The following is a 13,276-nucleotide window of genomic DNA, read 5'->3' on the forward strand; positions in this document are numbered from 1 at the left end:
CGCTGAGCTCTTAAAAGAATTTGCGATTAATGAATTAATATCAGTTATAATAAATTTAATAATTGCGCAGTCCTATTGCAAAGTGTGTTGAGACAAATATTTTTAAAAAGTATATGTATTTTTTATGAAAATCACTATCACTATTATATAAGTTATTTGTGTTATTTATTATTACCCTCTGAAGGTATTATATTCGTTTTAGGTTTTAAAAACTATGTTATAATAAGATCTCATTTTTAAAGTAAAAGATTAACGAATCTCATTTCATGAATTTTATAAAAAAAAATTGGCGATTTTTTTCAGAAATTGCGTTTTTTTAAACAAACTGAATACCCTGCTTAACACTGATGTGGACATGTTAACAAATAGTTTCTAATATGTTTTCGCATCGGAATAGAATGAAAAAATTTGTTCGAGTTTTACATACATACATACATATACGTACGTACATATGCAAATATAAATATTGCACATAGGTAAGTATAAATATTACATCTTAAGCGTGAAATTCTAAATATTTTCCTTAGTTCAATTTACAGCGCCACTTAATTAAGTAAAGATCACAAAATTTCAATGCACCGGCACTATCGAAACTATCGACTATCGCCCAAAAATAATCGATGTTTTTCCAAAAATAAAACTATCGATAGTACAACGGTACTACAACCGATAGTTTTGCAGCTATACTTGGTAATTGTCACGAGCATGCCACAAAATACCAAAATACAAAACCACGCTCTTTACTTCGTTAGTTGGCAGTTTTACGTACCTATGTATACATATTTTGTTCTTGTAAGCCAAAAAAAGCGGCTACGGGCCAAGTAACGAAGCTTCGCGCTGGCACGCTTGGCAATTTGATCGGTAATTAGCTAAATAACAAACAGCTGTTTAACATTAGAATTTAAATGAAAATAAAGGCTCGAAGTACATTGCGAAATTTATGCTTAAAATATTAATTTTCCTTTTTTCTAATAAAATTGCTATAAATCAACTGTTGCGAAAGATCCTTAGCATACTAACCGCAATAAGTCAAAAAGGTCGAAACACGTTGCCGTATTGCCAACTAAAGATCCGCCAAAGCAACGAAATTGATATGAAGACCCCTAATGATTTCGAACCATTTCCCTTTCTCGATTGTAGAAATGGTACCTACACGTATGTTTCGCTATTCCAAACTAATGACGATGATGAGAAACTTAATGATGGCGACAGGCGGCATTTGCAGGTTACCGCTAGGCATAATACCTACATTGCTTTCGCCCTTCGATGCTATACCAACTGCGGCTACACTCTATAATGATGGTAATTATCCCTCGTTTTTCCAACAATTTCGACAATTTGCAATCTATTACTCCAAAAAAATTAAAACGTTAAAACTCAACCCCCTACTCCATTATGAACGAAGCTTCGAAGCCATGGTGGAAAGTCCGACGAAGCCATGGTGGAAAGTACAACGAAGCGCAGTTACAATCAGCCACGCCCACACAATAGGCATTGATGCCAGTCGACATTTTAACCGCTACAAACACGCCCCAATAGCGGTGTGCTCTCACTTTTGCACAACAATTGCTAGAACGAGATGCCAATCACAGAAAGTCTCCTCCATCTTTGATATAGTACACGAATCCACTGTGTGGCTTTAACAATGAAGCTGCTGCAGGCATTGGTGTGTGTGCGTGTTGCTGGCAGAGAGTAAGAGAGAGCGGCGAGAGAGTAAGCGAGGAAAGAGTGCCCATGGTTGAATGTTGCAGGGTGTGAAAGGTGTGGTGCAGCCGGCAGCCAAGCAAACGGGCGCTGATTACGTTCAATTATCACATCGAGGTATATGATACGCAATTGTTGAGTGCAATTGCACAGTTGGTAACGTATACTCGCCACGGTTAAACGTTAAAATGGTTTAAGTTCGCCGGAAAACGACTTCTAATGACTACGAAACGAGCAGAGTGACTGATAATCTACGCATTTAAAAATTTTGCCCAGAAAAATCAGTGCAGAAAATACATAGATACTTCTAAGTGATACCCAATTAATATTAAAGTGAATGTAAAATAAGCAAAAAAAAAAAATCCAAATCTGAAACTTTTCTATGTAGACGTTGGATGCTAATTTAGTGAATTAAAACAAAATGTCCAGTGTACAAGTGTCACAGCCTCCAACACTGCAACAGCAGCAAACGCATCAACAACAGCAGCAACAAATTTCGCATTTCCTAAATCACATTGCTGCCGCGCAACAGCAAAAACTGCAGCGAAACCCATCGCCACAACGCAGCGATTGCCAGAACGATAATAACACTTGCTCCACGCTGTCGCCTCGATCGCCCGTCCATTCCAGTCCAACCAGTTCATCTAACTCGCCGCGGTCCGCCACGAACTCTCCACCAAGTGGATATGTCATAAATACAAGTCCACAGCGCGAAAGCAATCATCCCGTTTTACATCTACCCCCCACATCCAGTGCGGCCTTGCCGCTAATTGTAGCTCCAATACCCGCTCTACCACACCTCGCGCCCATGGCTACCACCACAGCAGCCAACAGTTTGCGCGATCAACGCATCTTCCCAGCTTCCGTCACACAAGCGCCGCAACCACCGTCAGCAATTTCAGCGTCACGCTTGTACGATGCATTCACGCCGAGTGCGTTGCCCGTCGGCCATCCCGCCTTGGTCAATGGCTGCTATCCCATGCCTCGTCTGCCGCTTAGTAACGTTATGTTAGCGCAGCAGAATGCATCCGATTCGCCACCAGTAACCACTACAGTGACGGCTCAGAGTCAGCCGAGAAAGTCCTTTTGCATCGAGGCGTTGTTGGCTAAAAATCAGAACAACGACGAAGCGTTGGAAAATAGTGCTTCGAAACCGTTTACAGAGGATCGGTTAGCGGCATTTCATTATGAACGCGATAATGCAGAGCTGGATCAGGCCATAGCCGCCGGCATAAGTGAACAGGAGACCCTTCAACGGATAAGAGACTCCCGCGAGTATGGCACGCCAAGTCCTGATGGCATGTCGAGGTGAGTACCCAGACATGATGATGCTAGTTTTCAAATCTATATACAGTGCCGAAGAGAAGTATTGGCACAGTGGATTTTTCGCAATATATGCAAAGTTTTTTATTCTAATTTATTTTCGATATTTCTTTATAAAAATAATGTTCATTCTACCCAACAAAACATAATAATAAGATTTTTAAACTTTGTGCAAAACTCAGGAGAATTCATTAAATTTGAACACTAATTTGCAACTTTTTATTCAGATTTTTTAGAAAATTTCTAAGTATGCACGTTTATAGCCCATTCAAATTTACAAAGTGCAAGATTGAAGTCGCCAGAAAATCGCGTTGATTTTTGGTAATTTTTTTCACGCAAGTTCTTCCATACAAAGTATGTATGTATATTCGACAATTATTTTCTAGCAACTTTAAACTTGCATTTTGTCATACTAAAATTGAATAGACTATAAACTTCATACTGAATACAAAGTTGCAAATTAGTGTGCAAATTTATCGAATTTTCTTGAGTTTTGCACAAAGTTTAAATAAATAAATCAATTATTTCAAACTGGGTATCAACCTAATTGGTTCTGAAAAGCTTTGTTTCTTAACTATACTATAGGAGGGCTGCCACCTGTTTAAAAAATCATATTAGGTAAGAGAAACATGTATCACAATATGGGTGCCAAACGAAAGGGGTTTCAGAAAGTAGTAGTTTGAACATATTTTGAAGAGGGTTGCCACCTGATTGAAATGTTGAACTTAGGTTACTTATACACAAGTTATATGAAACATCAAAATATGGATGTCCAATGAAGGAGTGTTAAGAAATCTTTAGTTTTAACGCTAAGAATATTTTTGGGATGTTGGAAGAGGGTTGCCACCTGTTAAACAAGTTAAATTAAAATTTTTGTTAAGTTATATAAATTATTAAAATATGGGTATCAATCGCAGGGGGTTCGAAACATTTTTATTTGAGAACTGTATAATGAAGGGGTTTCGACATGTTTGGAAAATCAAAGTCCACTTATGTAATTCATCAGTTAATTAAAATATGTATCGCAATGTCCGTCGAAAGAGAGTTAACGAGGATTAAACTTGAAAATATGTTGAAGAGTGACTGCCACCTGTTTGAAAGGTCTAACTCAATGAACTAATACAAAAAGTATATGAAATATGAAAATACCGTAGTCAAGTGAAAGAATGTTAAGAAATTTTTGGATTGAAGAATTTGAAAGTTTGTACAGGGTTCTCACGTGTTTAAGAAGATACATACAAATTATTCAATAAGTTGGATGAATTATTAAAAGGTGGATATCAATCGAAGAAACGATTACAACGATATAGACATAGTGCAGCGAATTAAAATTCAGCGGCTCCGCTGGCTTGGCCATGTCGTTCGGATGGACAGAAACGCTCCTGCTCTGAAAATATTCAACGCGGGCCGCGGAAGAGGAAGGCCTCCTCTGCGTTGGAAAGACCAGGTGGAGAAGGACTTGGCTTCACTTGGCATTTTCAATTGGCGTCAGTTAGCACAGAAGAGAAATGACTGGCGTGCTGTTTTTTACTCGGCCAAACTCGCTTAGGCGGTTACAGCGCCAATTAAGAAGAAGAAGAAGGATATCAATCGAAATGGGTTTGAAAACCCTTTATTCCTGACCTTTATTTAGGAGGGAAGCCATGTGTTCGAACAATCAAATTCAAATTTATTCAACAGTTTATTTAAATGCATGTATATCACAATGTCAGACTAAAGAGATTTAAGACGATGTTAGTTTGAGAATACTTTTGAAAATGAATTTCAAAAATGAGAGGTTAAATTAAAGACCTTAGCCTGTAGATGTGTGATAAGATTTTATTTTTTTATTTAAGAACTTTTTGCATCGATATAGGGTGATTTGAAATTCGATGAAAATAAAACCATGCATTATGCGAGACTGCTCTTTATTAGAAACGGCTGAACGGTTTTGATGAAATATGGCACTCGGATCTCTTATAACTCTGACTAAGATTTGGAATATTTATATTATATTTATTTATTATTTTATTTATTTATTTATATTTGGAACATCCGTAGATGTGTGATAAAGTTTTAGTTTTTTTAATAAAGAAGTTTTTTCGTAGGTATAGGGTGGTTTGAAATTTTATGAAAGTAAAATTATAGTGCATGACTTCTCTTCACTCAGAAACGGCTGCACGAATTTAGGACAAATATGGCACCCGGATCGCTTATAACTCTACTAACATTTGGAATATTTTTTGAGTTTTCGAAACTCAACTTTGGGCGTTTTACCGCCATGCGGGTTCACTAGTTAATTTTATTAAGAGAAAATTATATGAAGAAATTTCGAGAAGACGCACACCACACAATTGGCTAAACACTTAGCAAAGTGTGAGCACCAAAATATGTATAATTAGATAGACATTATTAATAAAGTTTAAATTATTGCTCGATTCAATTTCGATCAATTAGTAATCAAGTGTTTAATACAAACATCAGATTTTGTTAACTTTTGAATATGGTTTCAACAGGCCCGTAGTGCGTGGAGGTAAGCGGGGTAAATTGATCCGGGCGTGGCTGAATTTTAGAGGCCAGACAAAAGAAATAAAATTGGAAAAAAATTAAAAATTTTTCATAATGCGAATATGATAAAACATGCAATAAAAAAATTAAATTGTATTTAAAGAAAGAAAAGAAAATATCTCTTATAAATGGAATATTCTCATACCTTGTGAAACTGTTTCTGAAAACTGTACATCATTTATATTGAATGCTTTTCAGAAGTTATAACATTATTTGGGATTGTGCAAAACTCATATAACAGTCAGTTCTAGTCCTGAAGGCGGTAGATTTTACAAGAAAATATTGATTCGTCATTGCATAATATGTCCAAACATATGCCAATATAAAGCGTTTATTTGAAGATATTAAATATTTGCTTCTGCATGTAGATGGAAATGTTGGTTATTCAAATATGTTCCAGGAGTAGAGGTCTTCTACGTCCTGTTGGACTAGCTTATTGGAAATATGACCACACGATTTGATTTTTTCATGAAACTCTAATCGAAAATTTTTTTCTAAATATCTTAAGCTAAAGGAAAAAACTCTGCAAAAGAAAGTAGCATCGTTGTGTGAAACTTACGATGTGGACGTTTCTATTACTTTAATTAAAGAAATTGTACATTTAAAAACAATAAGCAAATTTAGGATCTTCCGTTGCAACTTTTAAAAAAGTTGCATGAATTGACAACGAAAACATTATTACTTAATATCTGCGAAAGCAGGAACATTGTTTCGAGGCTAAGGGAGAGGTGGGAGCAAGACAGCTGCCACGGGGTTGCCTTTCCATTACATCACCTTTTGGATGTCTTAGCAAAACTATGATGAATTTTCTTATGAAACTTGCTGGGGATGTTAAGCAACGTATATATACATTATTTGTCACTCTTTACAATTTATTAGTAATAGTGTTTAACTACATAATTTGTTGTTAAATTCTTTGCAGTTTAACCAGCAAATTTTCATACAAAAAGAGCACTTATCACTTATATTTTCATAGGCATACGATCTTTGCAATGTTCGCGTGTATTTTGTATACATTAAATGCATTTTTTTAACAATATAAAACGTGTTTAATAATTTCACTAATTTTTTTCAACAAAGTAAACAATCAAACAAATCAAGATGGCTCTAATGCTGAACAGAAAGGCGCAACCAGATGTTGGAAAATTAAATGCACTAAATAAAGGGATGTTCAACAATCTACATTTCTTTCATAATGATCTCGATAACATTAGGGGATAAGTGAGTGTTTTTATTAAAAAATTTCTGCTGCGTCGCTGTGTTCAATATAAAATAATATTTTCCCGTAAAATAAAAATTTGTAATATAAAGTAAAAAATCTTAAGATTTTTTATGTAAAACGGTATTTAAACTAAATAAATACATGTTATATGTTATGGATCGCGTCGATAACAATATTTGACCTTGCAGTTAGTGTCCGTGTTTCCGTTGTACGACTAAAGGGGCCATTTGACCCTTTTTAAGCGCCACTCCCACATCCGACTTTTTGAAAATTTCTTTGATTCTGTCGCAACGAATCCGCACCGTTTTTGATGCTACAAACGTTACTGCTTCGAAAATGGAAGTACGCATACATCTGTGCGATCGCAGTAAAATCTGTCAATTTACTTATAGACAAACAAAAAATATTAAAAAAAAAATAAAATTCCTAACTTTTCTACATCAAATATGTTTTGTTTTCTTACGTTCAATTTTGTTTTAATATTGTAAAATCCTTCTATTGACCTTTTTCGTTCTCAAAACGCGGAGTCTGCGATTTCGGCACGACCAAAAGAAGAACTGTGAATGTTTGAATAAATCGCTGCAGCAAAATCGCATAAGTGTGTGGTTCCTCAGTTAAAACTATGGTCGGCATTGTTGTAACAGATTCGCACCGACAGAATCGCATAGGTGTGTGGATACCTTAATTCAAAATTAAATGGCGCGGTAAAGTAGAAAAGGATAAGTTATTATTTTTTACCTCATATTTTATTAATTCAGAAAGTAAAGCCGAATTTCTCAACTGACGCATTTTTATATACATACATATCGATGGCTGAGTGGAAGATCGACCTATCTCGGCAGCCAGTTCGAAAACGCTGTATCTCAAAAATCTTTTCAAGAACGTCCTATTTCAGAATTTAATTGAAAAACACCCTATTTCAAAATTCGGTTCAAAAACGTCCTATCTCACTTCAAAATGTATTGAAAATATGCTGATATAGGGCGTTTTTGAATCGGCAGCTGAGATAAGGCGTTTTTGAAACGAATTCTGAAATAGGGCGTTCTTGAAAAGTTTTTTGAGATAGAGCGTTTTCAAACTGGCTGCCGAGATAGTTCGATCTTCCACTCAGCCATCGATATACTTAGAGTTTGTGCTAATCCGAGGACTTTTCCTTACCTGTTTATGGATTTTTAAAGCTTTTCGAAGTTAGGCTTGTACACTGAGGGAAATAATGCATAGTAAAAATGAATACTTTATATTTGATTTACGTTTAAAAATGATCGTATTTAAAATAATATTTTCATACAAAAACTTATTACGTACGTATGTATTTGATTGTTCACATCTGAGTGTGTAAGTTAACGATTTTGTTTCACGGAGAAATTAAAAAAGACGTTTTATTGGTCAGGTGACCAATTTGAATGAGCTCTTTTTCAAGGCTGACTTATTACAAAAATTTCACTTACCGGCTAACTTAATTGCTTAGCCTAATTAATTGTACCGGCCTGTTGTTTTGTTGTTGTCGCAAATTCAGGGAATTCGGCTGCGCGTGTTGGTATGGCTTCCGCTCCCAAAAAAATACGTTTTTCTTCTGAATGCGCGTATGGATTTTGTTGGGAATTATTGGAATCGTGTATTTATTTTCGCATATTTTTACTTAAAAATAATTGTAATAAATGATATTTATGAATGTATTTACATAAAAATTGCAGTTTAATACCGATACATAGAACGAAAATTAAATTAATTATTAGTAAACACATTTTCTTTTTGAAATTGGTAAGAATTTATAATATTTATTTCACTGCTAATTCTATACTTTTCGTGCATTTCTACTACCATTTCCTCAAAAGGTGATCTCATTCTTCTTCTTTCTCCGCACTTCCAAAATGCAACTTGTAAAAACCGTAGGGGAATTCACTCTTCCGTGTATTCGTTGTATGTTGTGTCATTGTAACTGCATGAGCGTGTGATTTGTTGTCGGTGGCGGTACATCAAATACACATGCAACAAGAACCACACGCACTACCAGTTACTCTTACGCAGGATACAGAGAATACAAAGAAGCGCGAATTCCACTAGTATTTAAATGCAAAATGATAAGATGTTGCAGGTTTTTTTAAAAGCTTTTTCCAAAGAATTTCACTCTTTGAGAACATGTAGCCAGGGCTTCGAAGCAAAGGTTTTTTTTCATTGATCCGCTCTAGCTCCGCTCCAAACTACACAACATTTTATTTATTTAATTACTTACATGAGGTACATATCGAGCCCTAGCCGTAGAAAAATTAGCCAAGAATTTTTTAATCTTGATTTTGATATGATGCCAATGTACTTATTTCGTAAATAAAATGACAGATATTAACCCAGCCAGCAAAAAAGCTGAAAATTGATCCGAAAGTGGAAAGAAGTGAATGAAATGCGGATTTTTGTCCGTTTACCGATTCCATTTTCGGATGTTTTGACGATGCGTTCTTCCACTGAAGTGTGCGGCAGAAACGTATGTATGTACAGTAAGGCGTATCAAGAAAAAAAGTTTAGCGTGTGTCAGTTTTATTTGAATACTTATTTCGAGAAAATTTTTTGGGTGTATAATTTTTTTTTATGCACCCGCTAAAAATCGTTAAATCGCTTTTTTTTTTCTTATTTGCTATCCGATTTTTAAATCGTTATGCGGTAAGGTACACGAATACTTAAAAAATACCGATTTCTGCTGGCAGAAGAAGGCGAAAAATTCAAATCTCACCACGATTCGTTCATCTGTGCAAGCACCGACGTGCACAAACAGAGTATTGCGTTGTTATTAGCTGTGTTTTCGTATTCTCCAGCAAAAAATATCCAGTAATTCGCCAGTAACCAAATTTCGGAGAGTAAGTCAATATTTACTCCCAATGAGTGAAAGTAAGAAAGTACGAAAACGCAAAACCAGCAAGAAGTTGCTAGTTTTATGAACAGCTGATTTATTTGTTATTTTGCGATGCAATTTTCTTAGAAAACTAGTATTTTCCATCTTATTATATATTTAAATGGGTTTATTTTGTCAATTGCAACTCTGAAAGCACCACAAACAATTACTTTGGTAATGTGAATTACATTCAGCATCATGCCATCAGCTGTTTTTTTACTAGCAAATAGTTGCTAGTAAAAATTTATCCAGTAAAAATCCAGTAAAACTTGCAAGTTCAGCTGTCATTTTTGCTCTCTCAATTTCCCCTCCTTTGCTAGTTTCTTTCAAGTTTTTGCGTACGAAAACGACATCCAGTAAAAAACCATTAAAATTAGTACTGGATTTACTGGATAGTGCGTAGTGCGAACAGGGCTATTGTTTAAGCAACATCGGTTCACGGGTCGCTCGGCTACAACATTCGTCAACGAAGGAGATTTTAGTTTAGTTTATTTTCTAACCTGTCTACATAGGAATGTTTATAGGTAACTGTCTCTGAACTATGTTGGTACATTGAAATGCTTATGGGGCAACTGTCCACTGCCAATGACACCTCCTGATTGAGCGGGAACTAGAGTTATGGAAAAAAGTAAGTGCGCCTGGGCCACACTGAAGAAGTGAAACTTACGTTACATACATATGTATCTATTTTGTCACATAACCAATATACATACATATATACATATGTTTATCTGCTTGTGATTAAAGTTATATTTTATCTTTTTTCTATGTAATTACACTTATATTATTCTAATAAAAAAATCGATGTATATCGATATCAAAATCGATAAATATCGATAACAAAATAGATAAATATCGATAAATATCGATAACAGAATAGATACATATCGATAACAAAATCGATAAATATCGATGTGTCGATAACAAAATCGATAAATATCGATAACAAAATCAATGAAAATACCGATAACAAAATCGATAAATATATCGATAACAAAATCGACAAAAATATCGATAACAAAATCGATAAAAAATATCGCTAACAAAATAGTTGAAAATATCGCTAACAAAATCGATATCAAAATCGATAAAAATATCGCTAATTATATCTTAAGATTCCGAAAATATCTATAGCAAAATTGATAACAATATCGATAACAAAACCGATAAAAACATCGACTATTTTATCGATAAGTCCCGAGAATCCCGAAAATCTCTAAAATTCCAATATAGTTCCCAGATTGAGTCTCTGTGTCTTTCTCTATATCCTTTCCTCTTTAGTTACCTTTATTTTAATCTTTCTTCCCCTATCTTCATCTTTACTTTTATAAGTATCCTTGTCCTCCTTTTTGGCTTTACTTTTATGTTTATCATTTTCTTCATCTACATATTCCCCTCCACGTTTGCCCTTATATATGTTTGAATTTACCTTGGTCTTCGTTTTTGCCTTTATCTTTACGCATCTTTGTTTCTGTTTTTATTCTACCTTTGCCTTTATCCTTTTCTTTATCTATGTACGTACTCACCTTTACTTCCATTCTTGTATTGGTCTTTTTCTAAGTGTTATTCTTTAACCTTTTAACCGTTGCACCATTTCCGTTGCATCATTTTCATGTGCAATTTCCTATGAATTTGCCAATTTATTCCCAACCAACCAACCGCTAAAGAAGTTTCACTTCAAAAATGAATGCATTTTGAACTATTTGTGAATTATAGAAATCTCCTGCAGTGCGCAATTGTCCCCATGATAGAAAGTTACTAGTTCTGAGATAGTTTTTAACAGAACAAGACGAAAACACTCAAAAAATTCTGATTTCTGCTGGCAGATGAAGTGTAAAAAAAAGTCAAATCCTAACCACGATTCGTTCATCTTTGCATGAATCAACGGGCACGAACAAAGTACTGCGTTGTGGTTGTTTAAGCAACATCGGCTCCCGGGTCGCTCGGCCACAACAATCTTCAACGGACGAGATTTTTCGTTTAGTTTATCTCTGAATATTGGAATGATTATGGGGCAACTGTCCACCGCCAATGACACCTCCATTAAAAAGTAGACAGTTGAAGCCATTGTTCGGAGATTGAGCGGGAACTAGCGTTGTTGAAAAGGATACGCATCTTGAACTATTTTTGGGCTAGAGAAATCTCCTGTAGGGTATATAGTACATGTTTATCTGTACAAAAGCACTAATCGCGTGCTGTGGTGTTGATTCAAACTCAACATTTGAAAGCACGTTTACATGTCTGGCTGTAGCTAGGGTTGCCAGATTTTTCATGCGAGTACGTTAGACTTTTTCATGCTAAAAAATCAGTACTTTTCAGTACATTTTTATTCAAAGCAAAATTATGAATCTAAGTAACAGAAAATACTTTAAAACGCCAGAGTTCATCTTTTTAACAATAAATTGGTATATAAATAAAATATGGTTCATAAAAAATAAAAGTGTTATTCATTTTAATTAATAAGTTATAAATAATAAATTATTTCATATTTATGACATTATCGAATAGCAATAATGAGATCATTCATATTTTCAGTGTTTAAATAGTCCAAGAATTCTATACATTTGATCTTAAAATTACTTTTAATTTGAAGCTCACTTTCAAAAATTTTAGTTAGAAGCCGGTTTCTCTCCTTGCGCCAGGAAACAAACTTTGTACTTAAGATCCTCTCAATTGCTTCGTGTGAGTGTGGTATTGAAAAAACCAAAATTAAATACTCTTTTAAACTGTGAAAAAGTTCCACTTTTTAAGGACTTCACCTATATTTTCTCATGGCTGAAATAATTTTTTCAACTATGCAAACACTTTGAAAGACTAAGAATTCGCTAAAAAGAGTAGTCAGCTCTATGACTTTTATACAAAACTCTTTTACAATGTCATTAAATTGAAAAAAAAAGAATTGTAAGTTATAGGCAAAAGCCATTCGAATATTCAAATTTGTTGTTATCAAACTGAAAGTTATTTTCGAGATAACTAACCACACTCGACAAAAAATGTCAGCCTTCTTTGTAAATAATTTAAGCTCCATCAAACAACGTGAATCAATAGATTTACGTTCTTTGGCTCCATCATATTAACGTAACTGGTACGTAACGACCCGATGATATACTCATAAAACGATTGATCTTTTTGTTGTATTAATTTCTTGGGCATATCAAACATTATCTAAAACATGTAAACTATAATTAAATTATTTTCTTCTTACTTTTAACAGTACAGTTTAAGGAAGTTCCTACGTTATGTGAAAACCTTAAGAAAATCCTAAAGAGTTTTGTTTGAATTGGAAATTCAGTACAAATCAGTACAAATTTTGAAAAATCAGGACATTAGCGTACTGATTGAAGAAATGGATAAAATCAGTACAAGAGTTGAAAAATCAGTACTGTACTGATAAAATCAGTACGTCTGGCAACCTTAGCTGTAGCTGAGTGCGCAAATATGCTTACCACAATTTGTTGATTTCCAGAGGGACATGGTTCGAATTTCTTATGCAGTGCAAAACGCCATCCATGAAGTGCAATATGCTTAATTTTAATATGTGTATAAATTGAATATCTACCGCTATACAGTACGTTCATTTACGTTTTTAGTAAGAT

General features: G+C 34.6%; 1 protein-coding gene across 1 annotated transcript in view; it reads left to right on the forward strand.

Annotated features, from left to right (window-relative positions):
• Positions 1-1,870: 1,870 nt before the first annotated feature.
• Positions 1,871-13,276, forward strand: part of LOC118746499 (verprolin-like) — a 50,684-nt gene continuing 39,278 nt past the window's right edge. The window contains exon 1 of the mRNA XM_036480346.1: positions 1,871-3,012. Coding sequence (XP_036336239.1) covers positions 2,126-3,012 — 887 coding nt within the window. The 5' untranslated portion in view covers positions 1,871-2,125. The remainder of the gene's footprint in view (positions 3,013-13,276) is intronic.

This window comes from Rhagoletis pomonella, unplaced genomic scaffold, assembly GCF_013731165.1.
Source record: "Rhagoletis pomonella isolate Grant_MI unplaced genomic scaffold, Rhpom_1.0 Rhpom_scaffold_00010, whole genome shotgun sequence".
Lineage (NCBI taxonomy): Eukaryota > Metazoa > Arthropoda > Insecta > Diptera > Tephritidae > Rhagoletis > Rhagoletis pomonella.